Source organism: Ursus maritimus, unplaced genomic scaffold (genome assembly GCF_017311325.1).
Source record: "Ursus maritimus isolate PB19 unplaced genomic scaffold, ASM1731132v1 scaffold_6, whole genome shotgun sequence".
NCBI lineage: Eukaryota > Metazoa > Chordata > Mammalia > Carnivora > Ursidae > Ursus > Ursus maritimus.
In genome coordinates this window covers 9,012,692-9,033,013 of record NW_024426774.1, presented here as the reverse complement: position 1 = coordinate 9,033,013, position 20,322 = coordinate 9,012,692, and the positions used below count along the sequence as shown (strand labels likewise).

Below are 20,322 nucleotides of genomic sequence, written 5' to 3'. Positions count from 1 at the left end.
CCGGAACCTCCATGTGCCAGTCAAAGAACACATTAGACATGGAAGTCACAGTCTGGGAGACGTGTGAAGAATCCCACGTGGGTGCGGACAGGAGACCCCGGGGCAGTGGGTGCTGAGCGCAGGTGAACGGGGACCCCTGGGACCAGCATCAGCATCAGCGTGAGGCAGAACGGCGGATTTCACCTGATGGATGAAAGGCGTCCGGCCGTGGATGTAGGAGCCCAGAAGGTTCTGGGAGGACAGGGAGGGTCCTATACTTCCATTTCCACTTTGTCCCCCGTCCTGGTGGGGAATGGAGGTGCTGGCCCTTCCCTCTCCCCTCTGGACGAGCTGGGGTGGCTGCCGTGCTGTCTCCCTCACCGGCAGGTTTTGTCTGGCGAGGGTCAGAGATCCATATACAGATTTGGGGTGTAGATTAGATCCAGGATATTCTGGTTCCAGATTCTAGGCTCCTCATGTGCTGGCTTTTCAGCTTTTCCCCTATAAATACGTTTGGTCGCAGCCCACACTCTGCCGTTGGGATATTCGTAGGTTGGCGTTGGCACCCCGTAGACCTTTACATCCAAGACCATGCTTGCTTCCACCTTCCTGCACGTGTGTTTACACGCACAAGTAGACACATTTTGGAACATGTATTCCCTGGGTCCTGGGTCTCACTCACCTGGTAGACAGGACGAAGAGTTGGTCAGTTTTGAGCACAAAACCCCTTCCCTAGAAACGGATCTGTGAAGCCCCGTAAGCTCAGCTTACAATGCCTTCCAAAAAATTGTCAGTTCCCCCCTTTTCTGCTGAAAAAAAAAAAAGGTTTAAAGTTTTTAAGAAGTTTAAACGCGTTTTTAGAAAAAGGGATAAGGAACACGTAAATTAAGATGCGGAAGAACATCTAGTAAGAGTCGGTGGTGGTCGCCTGGCCGTTCCTCAGTGATTCCCACAGATTGTTGCGGTGTACCACCGTGACTGAACTTATTAAATCATTTTCAAAAATTAGGTTTATTTCTTACGTAACAAGCACTGTGAGGACTCCCAACAAACTGATATTTTAGTTTGGAATAAAGAATTAAACTTGTATTCAACTTCCCACGGCAGATGAGTTTGTTATCACGACGCCTGCTGGGGTGCAGGCAGTGCTCATGAATTCCGTGCTCAGCGCACATGGTTCCGCTGTCGCTTGTTTGTGATAAAGTAAATGCATTATTACCACCTTTATCCACCCAAGTTTGTTATCTTTCTGTGGTTGCCTTTTGCTTCCTATTTGCTGCATAAGTCAGGAGTCAGTAAATGTCAAAACGTAGTTTGGGATTAAATGATAAAACAGAATATTTTCTTAAGGACTTTATCTCTTATGTTTGTGAAAAACACAGCTGGATTGGGTTGGAAACGAGTTTATTGAATAGTTACCTTAAATTCCAAACTTCATTCTCCAGAAGTCTCATTATACATTTGACTGAATTCATACTTTGTTCCTCCGATAAGCGAGAGCAGCCCCCAGACACCGAAGAGAAGTGTTTGGGGCCCGATGCGTCTCACCGGAGGAGGTCCCACTGCTCGTAGGAACGGACTCCACGGAGAGTGCTCAATGGAGAACGAGGGACTGGTTGGATTAGAAAATGCCTCGTGCTAACATGAGTTTGTGTCCGCTATCCGTTAGCAGAACCGCTTTGGAAACTTCTACGAGGACTCTAAGTTAACACGTCCATCTCTGGCTTGGCTGTGAGGTCCTGAGACGTCGGGACCCGAAGGAGGGGCCTGAACGGGGCTGCCCTGTGGACGGTTTCATCATCACCCACCAGTTTTTACAAATCTTGTTCTGAAAAACGGAATTCTTAAATGTGACAATGCCACAGTCGTTCTAGAGCCCTAGTGGGTACTTGCTCTTCGTTTGTGAGGACACGGGCGGGCTGAACCCTCCGCGCAATAGAACCAAGATTCCGCCATGCTCCTGCAGGGACTTTGGAAGATCAGGAAGAAGAGCTTTTCACTGGGGGACTCAGCATCCTGAGGTTTCTGTGAAACTTGGTGGTTTCCCATAATTCCCTGGGCCGGCTCTGGCTTTGATGGCCCAGGCTGCCCACACAGGACCCCACACACGGTCAGGTGCTCCCTTCCCGACAGTGCCCTCCCACTGTGCCCTCCACAGTTTTCCTCTGAGCGTGCACAGAGGGGGCGTTGGGGTCCCCCTCTTCCTGCTCCTATGGGGACAGCAGCCCTGGAGTACGGGGCCCAGCCTGTGACCCCTCCAACCTCAGTTACCTCCAAATGCAGTCCCGCGGGGATGGGACTTCAACATAGGGGTTTGGGAGACACCGTTCAGTCCACAGTGACTTACTGTGTAGGACGCATAACCCTCATTTTGCAGATGCAGAAACTCAGTTTCGCAGAGGGTTATGTGACTGAGCCACGTTTGCTCGGAAAGGGAATTTTAACAGATTGCATAGAGCAAATATTTGAATAACTGATACTTTGGCTTAATCACAGAGAACCGTCTCTTCAAGTTGTGTTAAGCAGATGTTAAAGACGTTGATGACGTAATGTTTTCATCTTTCGCCTGTCGGGCATTTGGGAATATGAGTCCATTAACCCAGTGCCACAGGTGATTATTTTCTGGTGTTTTCTTTGAATAATCCTCTTGAGATCTATGTGTGAATAATACGACAGATTTAAAACGTCATGTGGCAAAGTCTGTCAAATCAGAAACACTCTTGTTTCTCTCCTCTGATCTATATTTGCTTGCGCTCTGTGAGGTACAAATGCTTCTATTAATGGGGAAAGTTGAAAAACATTATTGACTATTTTGACAAATTCCCTACAGTAGAGATTGTTGATTACTGTGATAAAGGATGACCCAATTTTCCAGTCTTCTGTTGCCCAGAGAATTTCCTGGGAAAGCCTGAGACACATTCCGTGTCACCCCAAACACAGTAGGAACTCGGTGCTATGGAATGGGAGAGGGTGTGGATAAATGATACCCTCTGCTTTTTTCACGGGTTCACGCTCCCCGCGTTGCTGGCTGACTCTGGAGTCCGCTCTGGGGGTTTGTGGAGGAAAGCGCCCCACACAGAGGAGCGTCTCCATCTTCCCGCCACGGGATTAAAGTCACGTCTGCTCCTGCCGCCCTTCGCGTGGGGGGTGGGGCGGGTTGCTGGGGTTTCAGTACTTGGAAAGGGTCCAGTGGGAGCCCCGCGCGTCTGTCCTGGGTGTGAGTTGGGCCCGCTCCTCACGGTCACTCACCTGGGTGCAGCCGGGGACGAGGAGAAAACGCGCGTGATCACCCTGACGCCGCGACCCCGAACTGCGGCTGTCCCTGTGTGGGATTGCATAAGCAGTCACCGCAGAGAACGGTACAGCCACAGGGAAGCTCAAACATAAAATTTCCTATTAGGCTGTCATCTAATGGATGCCCGTATGAGCACTTTAAAGGAGGAGTGTTCGCTCTAATTTTTGGCTTCTTTACTTTGAACTTATGATGAATTCAAGAATGGAGTCACACCTGATTTTACACGTGGTGGAAGACACACGCTGTAATCCCTGGTTGCCTCCTTGGCCCGACAGTTCCTGCTGGCTCATTGCTGGCGGCAAGCAGGCCCTGTGCTCAGGCGGGAGCCCTGCAAGGCCCTGCTGACCTCGGCTTGTCCCTGGTCACATTGCTGGGCAAGCACACTCCTGAGCGCCATTCAGGCCGAAAGCATCTACGCTGTCACTTAGAAAGCAGAGAATGCTTGTCATTCCTGATATTCCTGTGGAATCCTTGTGAGGCGCAAACACGCTTGATGCTTGTCCCTCTGCTCCCTCCGCCCCCGGGCCCGTTTCTCGCCCTCAGCCGTGGATCTGGTGTCTGGTTAACGACAGGTCACTTTAGACCAAGCAGAACGCACGAGGTGTTAGAGGTTTGGAGACGTTGCTGGTGACGGGTGCTGCTGGACTTTAGGTTTTCATCACCCTGGCCCCGTGGTCAGAGGACAGGGAGATCCCCAGCCTCGTGGGTCAACACTACTTCAAAATGGGCCTAAAAGTGGTTGGTCTGGGCAAGAGGCGCGGTGGGAGAGAGTCAGACTGGGGATTGGCGGGAAGAGCGGTTTTGAAGGCGGGTTGAGTGTGGGTTGCAGCTTTGCTGGTCCCTCCCCAGGAGAGTGTGGGCCGTTTCTCAGGGGCCTGCGATCCTCTGACGCAGAACGGGGAAGGCAGGGCAGGGCCCACGTGCAGGAATTGCCCGTGGATTTCAAATACGGCTGTAATAGGGCCTGGTTTGTTTGCCTGTTTTTTAATCAAGGTCTTCGTTCCTCTAGGTACCACAGACTGAGGATGTGAAAGTGTGTCTTTGTTGGATTTAAGCGGTGGCCCCTTTGCAAATGTATTTTACACAGTTACTTAAGTTTAAATTATGAATTTAGATCTGCATTTTGCATTCACGCTCTGATTATGCATCTTAACCTAAACTTGCTTTGTTTTCTAAAATTTTTTAAAGCACAGAACTGTTACGCTTCGCAGACAGCCGGTTGGCGGCTTGGGCCTGAGTATAAAGGTATGGATGCGTTCTTCCGGGGCCGTGCTTTCCGTGATGGGTCTGCGCTGACCCTGACGCCTCTCTCCGCCTGTCTTCCAGGGAGGTGCCGAGCACAGGGTCCCTGTCGTCATATCCAGGATATTCAGAGGCCATGCAGGTAACACGCCAGGATGTCCGCGTACGCCTCGCGGCCGTGTGTAAGATAGCACGCGTTTGGAGACGCTGGGAATCAGCCGCTGCTTATTTGCTTCATTTTATTTCTGTCTCATCTGTTCCCCACCTGACACGACTGTGCCTGTCTCATTTCCGCTGACGCTGCAAGCCCTTAAGAGAGGTACCGATGCCCTGTGTGGCCCATGGGAGCGGTGCTCTGGGGACACATGCAGAGGCTGGGATGCTGGGTGTTTGCAGGGGTGACAGCGGGGAGACCTGCCCCTGGCGCTGGCAGGCCGCGGTGCTCCTGGAGGTCTGCGGTAGAAATCGCATCCCGCCCTCCAGGAGCGCCTCTGCGGGGAGCGTGGGGCGGCTGGACCGCAGGGCTTTGGGAGATGATCGCACCGCAGCTGCCGCGACTGAGGTCACTATGTGCAGAGCGGAAAGTGGATGTGGGAGTTGTGGCCACACCTCCAGTGTTGGACAGTTGTTTTCTTTCTAATAAAGTCACTGTTAGATGGCGTGTACCAGCCCGGCTTCGTAGCGGGACCTCTGTGCTGTCTGGAGGCGCCTGGTCCCCTGCAGCTCGGGGACCCGGTCTCCTGCCCGGTGTGGAGTGAGGGAGGCACGCGGCCCGTGTGCAGGGGGACTGACTCCTGTCCCCAAGCCGGAATTGGACAGGATGTGGGAGGGGGCCACTTCAGGTCCCTGACCCTGAAAACGGGCAGGGGGTGAGGTGACCGACCGTGGACTGATACCCAACGCTGTTGGAATCGTTCCCGTGTCGGGTGGAGAGTGGAGAATAAGCTCACGCTTTTACTCAGCACACTCATACTCGTTCACCCCATGTGCCAGGGACCGCAGCCCGATGTCAGAGCGCAGCGCAGCCCCGCAATGCCGAGAGAGGCGGTGCAGGCGTGGGACGCCACAGCGCATGCTCTGGGAGTGTGCGTGTGCCCTGGAGTCATGCGTGCTCTGGGAAGCGTGCGTGGTCTGGAGGTGTGCATGCTCTGGGGGCGTTCACACAGGGATGGTGGTGATGAATCAGTGGCTGGAGTTCCTATTTACAAGGAATGTGAATTTCCCCACAGCAACTTTGACTCATTCGTGCAGAAAAGAAAGATTTTAATCACCACATTTGCATCAGGAGAAAGACTCGTTTTCACCAAAAGGACACTGAGGAATCGGTTCAACAATGGCCATTTCTCCCCTTGTTGCGCAAGGTTGCAAAACCGCCTTTGAGGTTCGCAGCAGACCGGGTCCTATTTACTCGGAGATGGAGGCTGTGAGCTCGTAAAGGCACCATCCTCGTCCTCGCCGGGAAGCGAAGCGGAGCCTCCAAGGAGACCAGGCTGTGAGGCGAAGCCAGAGTCTGCTACTCCTGGGTGTGCTCTTCCTGGTAACATGAAAGTGTCCCAGTTTTACAAGAAAATACGGTTTTATTAAAACTACAGACGGCAGGAGGGAGCTGCGTTGGTCTCTGCATCAAATGGTCGTTCTTTCTGATGTTTTTAAAGCATTTCCAGACGAACCTTGCACCGCACTGAAGTGTCCCATTGTGTGTACAGGAGTGATCGCTGTGGGGCTGGGATGCTTTGCAGAGCTCCGTGCTCCGGCGCCTTTCCAGTGAGACTCTGCCAGGTGGAAAGAAGTGAGTTCGTTCCTGCATCAGGCGGTCTGGTTACTTCTGTACTGCGTGGCACTCTGCTTGGCGGCTGGTGATTGAAGGGGGTGGCTCAGAGGCGTTTGTGTCCGTAATCTTGTGAACAGTCACAGTTATCTTACATTAGTGTGGTTTCTGACTTATGGATATGAATATAAATATGTGTCAGAAAGAAGAACAATGAGGAAGTAAGATTAACCAGCAGATAAAAGGCAGAAAGGGCTTTCATGTTTAATTTGGACAGGAAACCTCCTTTATCTGCGGAGGGGTGAATAGGTCACCATGGCCACATGTGGACAGCTCCAGTGCAAAACCAGGCTGCAGTTCTAAGGAAGACGCCAAGTCACCCAAATGCAGCTGGGGGCTCCCTGGGGAGCTGGGACCCATTAGATTCCCAGACTTCTTACTGGTCCTGGAGCCAGAACGTGCTGATGGTTCTGTCTTGAGCCGAGATTCCCGTCTGCAGCTGCTGGGTGTCTCACGAGGGACGCAAGCCCGGCAGGTCTCCAAATGAGCTGTCCTGTCTTCTCAGGCTGCCTCTGACTCTAGCGTTGGTGGTCTGTGAGCGAAGACCCGGGGCCCCGTCCCATGGGCCACCTGTCCCTCTGCTCTGTCGGCCCCACTGGCTCCGGCCACCTCTTGGACATGACAGCTGGCGGCCCCCACCCTGCCGCCACTGCCTGTGCCTGCCTCACTTCCCATTTTCACTGACTGCGTGTTCCGCACCCTGAAGTCTTTGAGAGTCAGCGAAAAATGCTCAATGACCTGGGATCTCTGAGAGACCAGGAGCTTGGTCTGCCGTACTTCACATGTTCAGAGTATGGCACAGGACGGGTGTTGCACAGGCAGGAGGCCCTGGCTGCTGCGAACCTGTGCAGAGCTGCCCTGTGCGTCTGGTGCCTGGTGCGAGCAGTGTGGGACCTCTGTGTGATGGAGCCCCGGGGTCCAGGGCGCTGGGGACACAGCGTGACCGCCACCATGTGCCGCAGTCCCAGGGTCCAGGGCGCTGGGGACACAGCATGGCCGCCACCGTGTGATGGAGCCCCGGGGTCCAGGGTGCTGGGGACACAGCATGGCCGCCAGCATGTATCATCGAACACTGGTACCCAGTCCAGAAGCTACAAATTAGGATTTGCTTGTGGAGACTGGAGACACCGTGTGAGTGGTGGGAAGTGGGGACAACGACTGTCCTCAGGGAGATGGCCGGCACTCTCCATGGCTTAGATACCCTCCCTGATGGGGGCAGGGGTCACTGTCCCCAGGAGAAAGGCCTAGATATTGAGGGACCCTCTGCACCTTCCAGCTCTTACCGTGGGAACCTGACGTCTACCTGGCTTTGTGTTCAGGAGCGAGGTGGCTATAAACTGTGAGGTCAAAGGGGACGTCGGGCTGTCCGCTCTTTCATCTGTGAATTTGTACAACCACATTCAACAGATAACCTCTGGGGAAGAGCCACTGTTCTGGGCATGCAGCAGCGAGCCTGCGTGGCAGAGAGATGGGGGCAGCGGACAAGTCGATGACCACCACTTCCAGGTGGTGCCCGCCATGCGCACGAGACTAAACCGTGTGGGGATGGACGTGAGTGGGTTTGTGTGACGTGGTCAGTGGAAGTCAGCCCTTGGCGGGGGCACTCCGTGCACACACAAGAGGACTGACAGCAGCTCTGGGCAGGAAGCAGCCCGTGGGCAGGCACCCAGGGCTCCGAAGCCTGTGCAAAGAGCCTGGATTGTATCCGTGAGTGAAAGGGTCATTTCAGGACCTTCCAAACGTGGGGTGGTAAGCTCTGTTTAGAGCAATCACCGGGCTGCTGTAGGAAGTGGGTGCACTAGGGGCATGGGTACGTGGACACAAGCCATCAGACTCTCGTGTGCTTTGACGGGGAGCCCTGGGCACAGTTTTACTGAGATGCAGGCAGGACTCCTATGGGAGTCCCTGTGTCTTTAGCCTCAGCTGCATACAGTGGTATTGGGTAAAATGACGTGGTGGATACTGGGGGTCAGGCGAATGCTGGAAAATAGGGCAGGGGTGGGGATCCACGCTCTGTGGCAGGTGCATGCTTACTGGGTGAAGTTACCTGTTGAGGCTCAGGGGAGTTAGAACAAGAGAAGCATCCGAATTAATGGGTGATTTCCTGAAGTCCTAATGTCCATGGAGAAGGGTAGCTCTGACGACCTGGGGTGTGAAAGGAGTGGGGGCCTGAACGGGGTGCAGAGGCACAGAGGGAGGCCAAGGGGCTGGGTTAGTCTTCTGGCACCTCTAATTCTTCAGGAAGAGTTTTTCCACTTCCAGTGAGCAGATGACGTCCCTCGGGGGCTTGGCACGCAGGACACGCCCACAGGTTCTGCCTGCACACTTCAGGTGCAGCCCCTCCCAGGCTCCGTGGACAGCCCCCAGCCCACCCCCATGCACCGTGGCCTCTAGCCAGGCTAAGACACGCACCTCCAGTTAGGTACCCATACCTAATAGAATATAAATTTAAGCTAATGCTTTCTGTGCCCAGGCTTAAAGCATAAGACCTTTAAGGACCCTATCAGACAGGGACTCCTGTGGCCACCCTCATTGTACAATGAGAACCCTGAGGCACGGATACACTACCGAGACTGTCCACAGACACACGGCCGGCTAACAGCAAAGCCGGCCCGTCTCCGAAGTCCTCCTTAGGTAGTGCCCCGATGAGTGAGCATCATAAAAATCTGGGTTCAGGTCCGGTAGGGATGTGTTTGGCTGTGCAGTAACATGAAGGTACAGGGGCCTAAAGGAATAGGGCTCTGCTGTTCTCACTCAACAAGAAGTCAGCTGGTGCCTGCATTTTAAGATGTAGGGCAGAAGAGAAATGGGGGAGGACACCGCTAGGAAGGGCCATTTTTCTTTCAAGAAGAAGGCCTTCAAGCATCTCTTCCACGCCGTTAACTGGAACTGGACCCCAAATCCACCCCCAGAAAGGCCAAGGGAATGAGCATGCCGTGTGCTGTTTGGACAATTCTCTCCAGCCTGGGTTTAGGGCAGGCCAGGACCCCCTTGCACTAGGAGGAGACCCAGCCTCTGCCGAAACAGTAGGAGCAGATGCACCTGTCATGGGGGAAGGGACGTGGGGGGCTGGGCAAGCACGGGGGAGGGGGCCCTCACTTGCATTTTGTCAGCAGTTGTGTCTTCAGCAGCTTCATTTCCTTGGAGACAAAGGATCTCATGTGTCCATTAGCTCTGCGCCTCAGAACCTCAACTCATCCTTATTTGGGGGCACACCATTGGACCTTTTTCTTAATACTATGACCAGTTCTTCACATTGTGATGATAGAGTCCCTGATTGGTCCTACCTTTTCTAGCTATATCCAACTTTCTCCTGCTGCTTCTCTTTCGTTCCTCTGTTAATTAAGCTCGTAACTGGCTTCCCAACCTGTGTGTATGCTTCTGTGCTGAGTGTGGAATCAGTACCTGCCAGGGAGCCCTTTCCTGCTGGTGCACGAGGTCCGGAAGCCAGGGACACACGAGGACGTGGTGACAAGCAGAAAAGCAGGTATGGCAGTTGTTGGACCATTTAATGTAGTGAGCTAGAAAACGTTTTCTTTTAGAGGCTCCAAGTTGACACTGAAATTTTTCCTAATTTACTATATTTTATGCATAAATTTCCTAAAATATCTGGTTTTAACTACATGATTTTTTACTCCATTTATTAATAATTAATGAGCCATAAATGGTTACCAACTAGGAAGCAATCTTAGCAGTAATGTGGTAAAATTGTCCTTACTCAAATTAGAAAATTCCAGCATTTCGTCCCAGTTAACCCTCTGGAAAGTGGGGACTAGGTGGTGAGCACTTGCTCCTCGAGTCTCTTGTTCATTTCAGTGTCTCCCAAATATGCATCTGAGGTGATGCTGCATTTACCTTGTGAAGAAATGTCTAAAACGTATACAGGAAATGCCTATATACTTGTGGGCTTTTTTTTTTTTTTAATGATAATACAAAGGAATATACGAGTCAAAGGAAAGAGTGAAGAACTTAGACCCAGGACACCTAGGGTTCAGTGCCACCTTTCTGCAGATCTGCGTATGGCCCCCCTCTATCCGGTCCTCCCGCCCTTCCCTCACAACTTGCTGTATCTCCTCAGTACATCCCGGATGCGTTTCCTTTCCCGTCCGCAGGGACACGGGACCTTTGCCTAGAGGAAGACCGTAGATAGTCCTTGAGTGCATACATGAAGTTGCTGTGTTTGTGTGGGTGCTTCCGTGCGTGTACATGTGATGCCTACATTTGAGCCTGCTCTGTGTATCGTTACGGATATGTGCGTGTGTACTGCATGCGTGAGCATGTACAGAATGTGTACATAACCAACGAGATTAAGCTTCATAGCTGAAGGTTAATTACCTCTTAAGGTGCGGTGTAGAGCAAATGTGCTGTTGCCAGTGAGCGGGGGAAGCTGCACTCAGATCTGTCTGAGGATGTAAGCAAACTTCACGGCCCTGGGGCTGCGTGGGTGGTGGACTTTGGATGACTTCTCCGAAAAGCCAGCGCTGGAGTCTTGAAGCGTATTCCCAAGGAGGTCATTTGTCCTGGTTGGGCTTCGCTGTCCTTGCTGTGAAGTGGTCAGCGTGGAGATCTTGCCCAGCTCTGGAGGTCATGCTTCTCTCAATGGGCACGCTGAGATTTCACATGACAGGCGGGAAGCTGGCCAGCTGGGTCCTCGGGTGACCGCCGAGGCCATTGGGGCATCACGGCCCCTCTGGGCGGGTGCTGTGACTAGGCATTCGCTCCCTCTTCTCTTGGGAGCTGCACTCTGACCAGCGGCCCCTGCCCCCTGCGATGCTGACCGTCGGGGCCTGTCATGGTTTCTCAGAATCCAGGGCTGCACAGAACTCGTTCCTGGCGTCCCCACCTCGTGCAGTTCCAGCTGATCTTGTTGATTCTGCTGAAGAGGAGAGTGGTATTAGTGGGTGCGGAAGTCTTTCTAGTTCTTGCCAACACCTGGTACGTGAGAGAGGCCCCACAGACTTTGCTTGGATTGGGAAGTGTGCGTGTGGCTCTCCTCTCACAGTGCAGCGGAGAGGTGTGTCGTGTCGCGTGCACTGAGCCAGCCAGCCCGCTGTGTGGGGACGCGAGTCAGTCTCAGACGTCTGCTCACTGCTCCCGCCAGCTGTTGAGTGTAACTGCCCAGGCCCACCTGCTCAGGATTCGGAAGTGCAGGCTCATCCGTGTGGCTGGCCGGTGCTGAGGGATGGGACCACCCAGAATTTCACTTAAAAGCCTGAAATGGCCGTAGGCAGTAGGATTTGGCCCGTTCTGTAAAGGTTACCAGGAAGATTCCATCAGAGCCCGAGAGGAGTTTCACATGAGGGTGGCGCTCAGGCTGAGAACACAGGTGTGCTGTGCGTCCACACCCTTTGAACTGAATGCTTAATTCTCTCTGTGGCACTTCTAGAAATCTCCTGGGACCCTCTCCACTCACAAAACCATAAATGCTCAGGCGGACATCCGGCCCTTCGACTATTGCTGGCCTCGGTCACCCCGCGGACCCGCACGTCTCCTGAGGCGCGTGTCCGCAGAAGCTCCACCTTGCCTGGCTTCCCCACACCCTCTCCGGATGTGGACTCCTTCCCCCCTCAGCCCCAGGTTTCCCATGTGCTTGATCACAGACAGAGTCACCGTGAAGGTGGGAGTGTCCTGAGTCACATACATACCTTCTTAATGACACTTTAGAAAGCAGAGGGAACATCGCAAGCTCTCTGATTCAGTTGTTGATCATGGTAGCTTCTGGGTGTGCCCAGCTCTCCGGCCTGCAAGGGGCCGAGCTTCCGAAGCTGCAGCCTTGGGGTCATCAGACCTCACCCGGTGTCAGGGCTGTGTGGGGTGCAGCTGTGGCTGTCCTGGACCCCTGATTTCCATTTTTCTTCTTCTTCTTTTTTTTTTTTTTTTTAAGATTTACTTATATATTAGAGACAGAGTGAGCATGAGCAGGGGAGGGAAAGAGGGAGAGGGAGACAATCTCAAGCAGACCTCCCACTGAGCGTGGAGCCCGACATCGGCTCAATCTCACAACCCTGAGATCATGACCTGAGCTGAAGTCAAGAGTCAGATGTTTAACCAACTGAGACACTGAGGCACCTTTCCATTTTTCTTTAGAATTCTCACCTGTCTTTGGCATCTTGCTGCCATAAACATGTCATCACGATACAGGATTTGTGATTGATTTATTTTCATGTCCATGATATTTCATGCAAGTTACATGTTACAGCTTTTCCCATCTGACCCCCCTTCCATTTGACACAAACCCCTGTATCTGTAGCCCATGTTGAGCTCTCTGTAACCCCTGCCATCTTGCACACCCTGGAAAGTGTAGGAGAGGCACCAGGAGAGCAGAGGGCCAGCCTCAGGGAGCGGATGGAAGAGTCTAAACTGCCTTCTTGTGGACTTGAACACTTCAGACCATTGTGCCCTCGGGGTGTCGCTACTCAGACCCAGGGGCCTCTGTCCTGGGTTCTGGTCTTGCTGCCCGTAGAGCTCCCCACCTTCCTGTCTGTTGGGCAGAGGAGTGTAGAATGTAGAATGCGACTCAGACATGCAGGCCCGTGTGCCCACATGGATAGAGGAGTCCCTTCCTAACTCTTCCCGGGGGTCTGTGAATCCTGGTAGACTCCTTTTCTTTGAGATGGGTTAGCTTGGACCTGACTGGATTTGTGTAGACATTTGTGTGGACACCTTGGGGCGGGTGCGCGTGGAGCTGGATTTGGAATTTTGAGGCCAAACCTGCCTCCCCCTGGCTTCTGTAACAAACCACGGTCTACTCTTCATCTCCAGTGAGCTGGCTGTACGAGGGAGAGGGTCCCAGGGTCCAGTCTTGGACCTCGTGAGAGCTGGAGCAAATTGAATGAAGAGTATTTCAACGTTCCTTCTTCTTTATTGTAGACGAATCAATGAAAGGCATGTTTTTACAGCCATCAAAGTAAACAACTTGAAACAGACAATGAAAGTGGACTTCAGCGCTGAAGAGGAATGTTGAACCCTCACACGTGCTGGTGGACCCCAGGCTCTGAAGGATGGGCGGAGCGTGAATGCGGGGTGGGGAGAGCCTTCATCCTCAGCAGCCCATGGCAGAGAGCGCGACCGAGGCAGAAGGGGACTGGAGGCTGTGGGCGCTCCTGCTTCTGAAGGGTCACCGCATGTGAAGATCAAGGCAAGCAGGTTTGAACCAAGGACCCAGTTGGCTGGGCTGCGGCACCTGTCCCAGCGCGTCCCCCACGGCGCCATCCGCCCCAGAGGCACCGGCCTGGACCTGCTCGGCCATCACTCCTTACATTCTGCCTCTGCCATTGACTGCATCGGCTTGCACTGCCGAGGGCCGTCCTGGAAGACGGACGTGCCTTTTTATTTCCTTTGAAATGTCTGAAGTCCCCTAAATTACTTCAAGAATTTAGGTATTCCTGTTGTCAAAAGCACATCTCCCCGGGGCTCCTGGGAAGGAGAGGAGAGGTCCCCTGTGAGCACTTACGAGGACTGGCATTCAGCGCCTGAGGGCCTTCGAGGCAGACGCGCTGAGTGTCCCTTGTGCAGGTGGAATAATTGAGTCTTGGAGAGTCTAGATGGTAAACGAGGGTGCTGTTTTGGAAACGAGCTCAGTGTAGTGCTCAGACGTTGCCATACGCCGCTCGGACCCCAGGACTGTCGTCGCTCCGTGGGGTCCGCTTCTGACTGCTGCAGACATCACCCGTTTGCTTGTACCTGACGTGAAGTATCAGGTGAAACACGTCTGACCCCAACATGAGGTCGTCGCACGCACGGCTAACGGACTTGCATGCGGTTGGACAGGTACCTTGTGGGGCTCGGGGCGTGGAACTGAGGGGGGTGGCAGTGAGCTTTTAGGGCTTCCTTAGTGAGCGTCAGGGCCGGCGCGTGTCCCGTAAGTGAGAAGATGGTGGAGACCGCCCTCTTCCTCCTCACCTCACCTGCCTCACGGCGTTAGAATGACACGCAAGCGAGGCTGCCCTTGAAATCGGGGCTACAGGCCCCGAGAAGCACATGGAGCCCCAGTGCTGACGCCAGCCAGTGCTTTCTGCAGAACTGCCGAGAATGGGCCGTGTTCTGGACGTGGGCTTATCTTCAGAGCCCTGAGGATGATGAGTCTGTCTCTGGTAATTCTAGTTTTGCAGAGCCCCGGGTGGGTTCCCGAGCCATCGGTGCAGATTGGACAGCAACAGAAGGTATCAAGTGACTGTTTTTAACAGGTCCTTTACACTATCACAGTTTTGTTATTGTTTAATTTTAATAGAAAAAGCTTTTACTCTTGTCCTTTTTCCTTCTCACAAAAGTGAAGACAAGAAGATGTAAGTTTTAAGAGCAGGTAGTTGAGCAGAGGTCAGTATCAAGGCCATAGTTTCCCTCTGCGACAGGGCAGTGAGTGGAGGTCGTCTGTGCACGGGAGGGACGGGGACACAGACCGTGTGGAAGGACGGGAGCTGCACAGCATCTTCGGGGAGGCCTGACCACAAACTGAGGCGTCCCCTGAGGCTTCTCCTTGGTCAGTGTCCTGGGGGCAGGAGTAAGACAGAGACCCCTGAGAGCCGGCGGAGGGCTTCCTGTGGGAGGAAGTCAGTTGATCACACCGTGAGAATATGGCCCAGGGAAAGAGTCAGTGGGATGGCTCAGTTACGAGGCTGATCCCCTCAGCCAGGACGGGGGCTGGTCCCAGGGCTGGGGAGGGGCTGGTCCCAGGGCTGGAGAGTTGAGAACTGTGGGTTTGGACAGGGCAGGTAGGACTGGGAGTCGGTGGGTTCTAGGCACAGACCCATCAAAGGCATAGGTCATGTATACACTTGAAACAATTACATGTCCGTATACAAATATATGTTAATGTTTATTAAGTCAATTTGTATAATTTTGTAAATAAGAACCTCACTATTCAAACTCTAAAGACTTCACATCTGGATGGAAACAAAAAAATGTATTTTTTTCAGATAATGTTGAACTCCTGACTGCCTGAGTTCACTGTTCACATAGATGACATTTTCCCAGAAAGACTTGGGGGATAGAGTGTCGCTCACGGACGCTCACTGCAGAGAAGTACGTGCAGGTCAGTAAGGGAGGGTTTGAGGGGTTGGCGCGGCTCTGGAGGAGGCACGATGGCCGTGAAATTAAGTCCCCTCCTGTGACATGGTGTCTAGGACTTCAGCCCATGACCCATGGCTGCCGCCCCCTCCCCTGCCCGTCCTGCCTCACCCCGTTCCACCTGACCGAGCCTGGGGGGAGAGCCCCCTCGTTCCTGTCCAGCTCCAGGGCAGAACTCCGATGTCTGTGTCCTAGGTTTCTCCAAGGTCCCACAGCTTACGTCCTGCACCTGGGTTCCCCAGACCACGTCCGCACCTCTCGTACGTGTCAGAGCTGCACGTGGATGTGGACTCTGCCGTGCATAATGTTACAAAATATTTGTACAGCCAACAGTCAGTAATCCTTCTGTTGCCTTGTGTGGATTTCCACCTGATGGACTTGGAGCCCCTGAAGCCAGCATTGTCCTGTTCCCTGCCCCCAGCTCAGGGCTGGACAGGGTTTGGAAAAACAGAAGGGCGGGGAGAGTGGGAGAGAGACGGGGAGACAGACACGGAGGGAGACAGGTCACACCGCTGGGCCATGCAGGCTTTCTGGGCAAAGGTGCTGTGTAAATGAGCAAGTTGTTAATTACCTAAACTCAGCATTACATTTAGTCAAATAAAGGCTGTACTGTGCTTTCAAAAAAGTTTAATATTTCTCAACGACCAGAAACAATATTAACAATTAGCATTAAATGCATTCAGGGAACATAGAAAATTGCAGTGTTAAAAGAATAGCTTCTTATTTGGTTTTCCAATAGTTAAACAAAGACCAAAAAATTCAAATTCCTAGGAGGGCAGGAAGTCGAGATGCTTTGCATTTTGGGCAGATTTGCTCAGTCTACTGGAAGCGGCCTGTCCCCGCCTCTGAGGACTGGAGGGGCGGTGGGGACGGTGCCGTGAACCTAGTCGGACTCCCCAGGGCACGTTCCCATCTGTGTTCTCTGCACCGTGTCCTTAATTATAACTGTGTGTAAATTCGTTCCCAAGAAAGAGCGGAAGCGCTAAACAGCTTCTGGGATTCCTGTTTCATTGTCTGTGCCGACTTAATGAAAACTGGGAATCAGACTTTACACATAACGTGGTGAAATTCTTCATTAGGAAGACGTGCCATTTGTGTTCCATGTTAAACAACACTTATGTGTCTGGGAAGTAACTCTCTTAATGTGCTTAAAATTGGCCGTCTGTTCAGCTTGATGGGCGGGGTGCCTGCTGCCGTGCTGCTGGCATTTTCCCACACCGACACGGGCCCACGCACACGCATGTGCACCCATGCAGCCCACACGCATCCATGCACGCCCACGTGCACGGACATTTGCACGCTCCATGCACACTGACACACGTGCTTGCATGCACATGTGCACACACATTCACCAACACACGGTCACCCACGGTCACCCACGGTCACCCACACACATGTGACACATTCACACCCACACATGCACATGTGCACACACACAGGCACGCACATTCCCCACACATGCACAGTCATGCACACGCATTCACATCCATACACGCACTCATGCAGCCCATCCCCCACACGCGTGCGTACACTCATGCACACGCATGTGCCCACACACCAGCCATTCCAGTCGCTGCTGACACTAAGCTTGGACCAGCCTCCTAACTATGCATGACGTCCCTGAATGTCTCTTAACCCTTGTGCCACTTTTGCAACCCTGCAGCTGACCAGACAGGGATGTTGTTCGTAGGAGACGCCGTGCTGCAGGTCAGTATTTCAGACTTCAGCCCTCGGCTGTGCTGTTTATTTTAAACTTCTGGTGATCAGTTATCATCCTCAGACTTCTCAATTTGTCGTCTATTCAGGTTAACGGCATTAATGTAGAAAACGCGACCCACGAAGAAGTGGTAAGTGTGCCTCATTTTGTAACTTCTGTTGTGCTTAGTGTATATTGTTTTGCTGTCGTTACTTTTCTCTCTAAATCATATTTCACTGGGCGTATTTGTAGACATGGTTTTAGAACTGGAGGAACGCTAGGAAGACTTAGTGGGTGCGTTGCCGGAGGCCCTGGGAGATGCCGGTGGGCCGTGCGTGGGGAGGTGCGTCGTGGACACTGCGATGGGCCCAGCAGGCTGTGCAGGGTGGATGGCGCTGCTCCTGTCCTAACTGGGAGGACTGAGTTTGGGGGTGTGGACGCTGCCCGGGCCGTGATGAGAAGCGTCTGTCAGGTGTTCCCTGCTGGCTTGCTCTTGCATGCGTGTATGTGATGCGGGCGGATACCTTGCAGATGTGTCGCGATGCACACGCCTGCTGACTACCTGGGACGAGGGCTCATCACATGCATTTGTCCCGGCCTTCCTTCCGTGGAGAAGGACATCATCCAGGTCAGGTCAGACTGCAGGATACAAGGAAGGATGAGACAAACACCCCGCGTGAAGCCAGACGCGGAGAAGCCCTGACATCGTGCAGAGGGTGTGGCTGACGCCAGGACGGCACCAGCGAGGGGTGGGGCAAGGTCGCAGGTGCGTTGTAGGGGAAGGGCGACCGGGACAGCCATGAGGTGCAGTGCAGGGGTGGCGCCTGGGGGGTGAGGCCGAAGGAACACCTGGTCCCAGAGGCGCTGGTGTGGACACCCCTCACAGGGTGTTTATTCTGAGGTTACAGGGAACCAAGCATATTTCAGTCTGTTAACATCCCCCTGAAGTGTTGGTGTGCAGACATCTGTTCCTCAGGGTCTGTTTTTCCAGGAAAGCAACCGTTAGCTCCAGGTGAGGTGGGGCACGCTGAGCTCCCAGGACGCCCGCTCACGGCCCGTCGTGTTTGCTGCCCGCGAAGAGCTCGTGTGCACCCCCACCCCTTCCTGCGGGGCTCACATGCAGCCCCCGATCTGCGCCAGGCATGGAGAAGGTGCTCGCAGTCGGGACAAACACGTACTGGCTGTCGAGGGACGCACAGTTTGGGGCGTGTTTGCACCTGGATGCAGTGTTCCCACCTATTCACGTTCTCTGCTGCACGTCTGTGTTTTCTCTGAGCAGGTTTGCTTTCTTAGGGTGAAGGAAGCATGATTCAGAGGGACCCCGGGCACCCCGGCCCGGCCCAGGGAGACCAGACAGCGTCCGCCCAAAAACTCATCCTTGAGCGAATGATGGCCAAACCTTATAAACAGAGCTATTCCAATATTCGGTACAAATATACCTTTAAATCAAATTATCAAATAATATGTCGAGTCTTATGTGGCAGAAAAGACGTTGGTTGCAGCATTACCAAGGAGACAGATTCCGGTTTTCAGATTCATAAAGTCCTTAAAAATATTAAATTTGCAAAGACCTCATCAATCACATTGTCTCAAACCCTCATTTTTCCGAGTAAATTCTAGCTTCAGTTAATTCCAAAAGGAACGATGTCAGTTCTGCCTGAACACCAAGGATCCACAAAGTGAGTCTTAGTCACCCCCACACCGTCCCAAGCTTCGGCATAGTTTTGCTTCATGGCAGGGACAGAAATCTGCTTATTTCCATGTAATACGTACGTGGGGATAAGCCTGCAGCTTCCCCCTCTTTAACACATTCCGGGTTTTTCTCCACATTGATATCTGCTCTTCGAACCCCCGTGGCAGGGAGCACACTGTCCGTGGTTAGTTTGTGTATGGGGCAAATTCTGAGTCACGTCACCTGAGACAAAGGACAGTCACCGAGTCTGACATCTGCCTGCAGAGGCTGGTGGTGTGTGGGGAGGCGGAAGACTGGGGGTGAGGTGGTTCTTGACCCCGGGGCACGTTAGAATCAGCTGGCACCACACAGAGATTTCAGGAGATACCTCGTTACAGCATGCTTCTCCCTAATTTCTAGACCTCTTCATGAGTCATGTTCAAATCACAGGAGTGGAAAACAAAACTTGTAGTAACATCGCAGGTGTGGTTTATGGGAGAGGTGTCGTGTGGCCGCAGTAGGACCCCTGGGAGTCCAGACTCCAGCTCATGTGCTCACCTCTTCCGCCAAGATCTGGTCCAGCCCAGTCTTGTACTGACCAGTCCCCCTTGGTAACGTCGCTGCCCACGTCCAACTTGTGTGGCTTTGCGGGGCAGGTGACGTTCAAGCCTTGGTGGATGCTTACTTTGTGTTGTGGCTCGTGGACCTGTGGTCAAGCATTCAGACCCTGCCAGAGCCCAGTGACCAGCTCTCCATCCCAAGGAGCTTCTCCAAGAAGAGAGCATTTACTAGCAGATAACGGTTTTATTGACATGGCTTTATCCTCAAACTCAAGGGTAGGCACGTGATAGTCTGTGAGCCTCCCCCAGATGCCGCCTAGCGGTCCTGTCTGCGTGGGCACTCCAGCACCTTGGGTCTTGAGTCGTGCTGCCCACGTGGCGGAGCACTTGCACGACCGTAGCGCCAGTGTGCCGCAGGGCTTCTCAGAACCGGCGGCCTGATGGGTTATCGGGTAAGTGGGAAGAGCAGCATGGCCGGATGTGGTTTCTGTTCCCCTCAGGACCCAGAGAGACCACGGGGAGTTTTGTTGTCTTCCTAACTGCGGGAGGTCCAACATGCAGCAACTCGTCCTTCAGCCTGGAATGCTTGATGTGCCCCAGGCCACCAGCAAATGCAGGGAGGTCGTGGGCTCGAGACGTGTGGGGCCATGTATCACTCTCCAAGGTTGCAGGCTCGCATCTGGCCTGGGGCTGTGTCTCGCTCTCTAAGGTCGCAGGCTCGCGTCTGGTGTGGGGCCGTGTCTCGCTCTCTGAGGTCGCAGGCTCGCATCTGGCCTGGGGCTGTGTCTCGCTCTCTGAGGTCGCGGGCTTGCGTCTGGTGTGGGGCCGTGTGTCGCTCTCTGAGGTCGCAAGGTCGCGTCTGGTGTGGGGCCGTGTCTCGCTCTCTAAGGTCGCAGGCTCGCGTCTGGTGTGGGGCCGTGTCTCATTCTCCTGGCACGTTACCGAATTCTCCAAGGTGTTGCCTCATTTTCCCCAAGTTGAATA

General features: G+C 53.4%; 1 protein-coding gene across 1 annotated transcript in view; it reads left to right on the top strand.

The window, feature by feature from the left end:
- SNTG2 (syntrophin gamma 2) overlaps positions 1-20,322 on the top strand; it is a 176,464-nt gene that overhangs the window by 29,140 nt on the left and 127,002 nt on the right. Inside the window, exons 4-7 of the mRNA XM_040623084.1 lie at positions 4,463-4,519; positions 4,601-4,658; positions 17,074-17,117; positions 17,216-17,257. Of these exons, the coding sequence (XP_040479018.1) occupies positions 4,463-4,519; positions 4,601-4,658; positions 17,074-17,117; positions 17,216-17,257 (201 nt within the window). The remainder of the gene's footprint in view (positions 1-4,462; positions 4,520-4,600; positions 4,659-17,073; positions 17,118-17,215; positions 17,258-20,322) is intronic.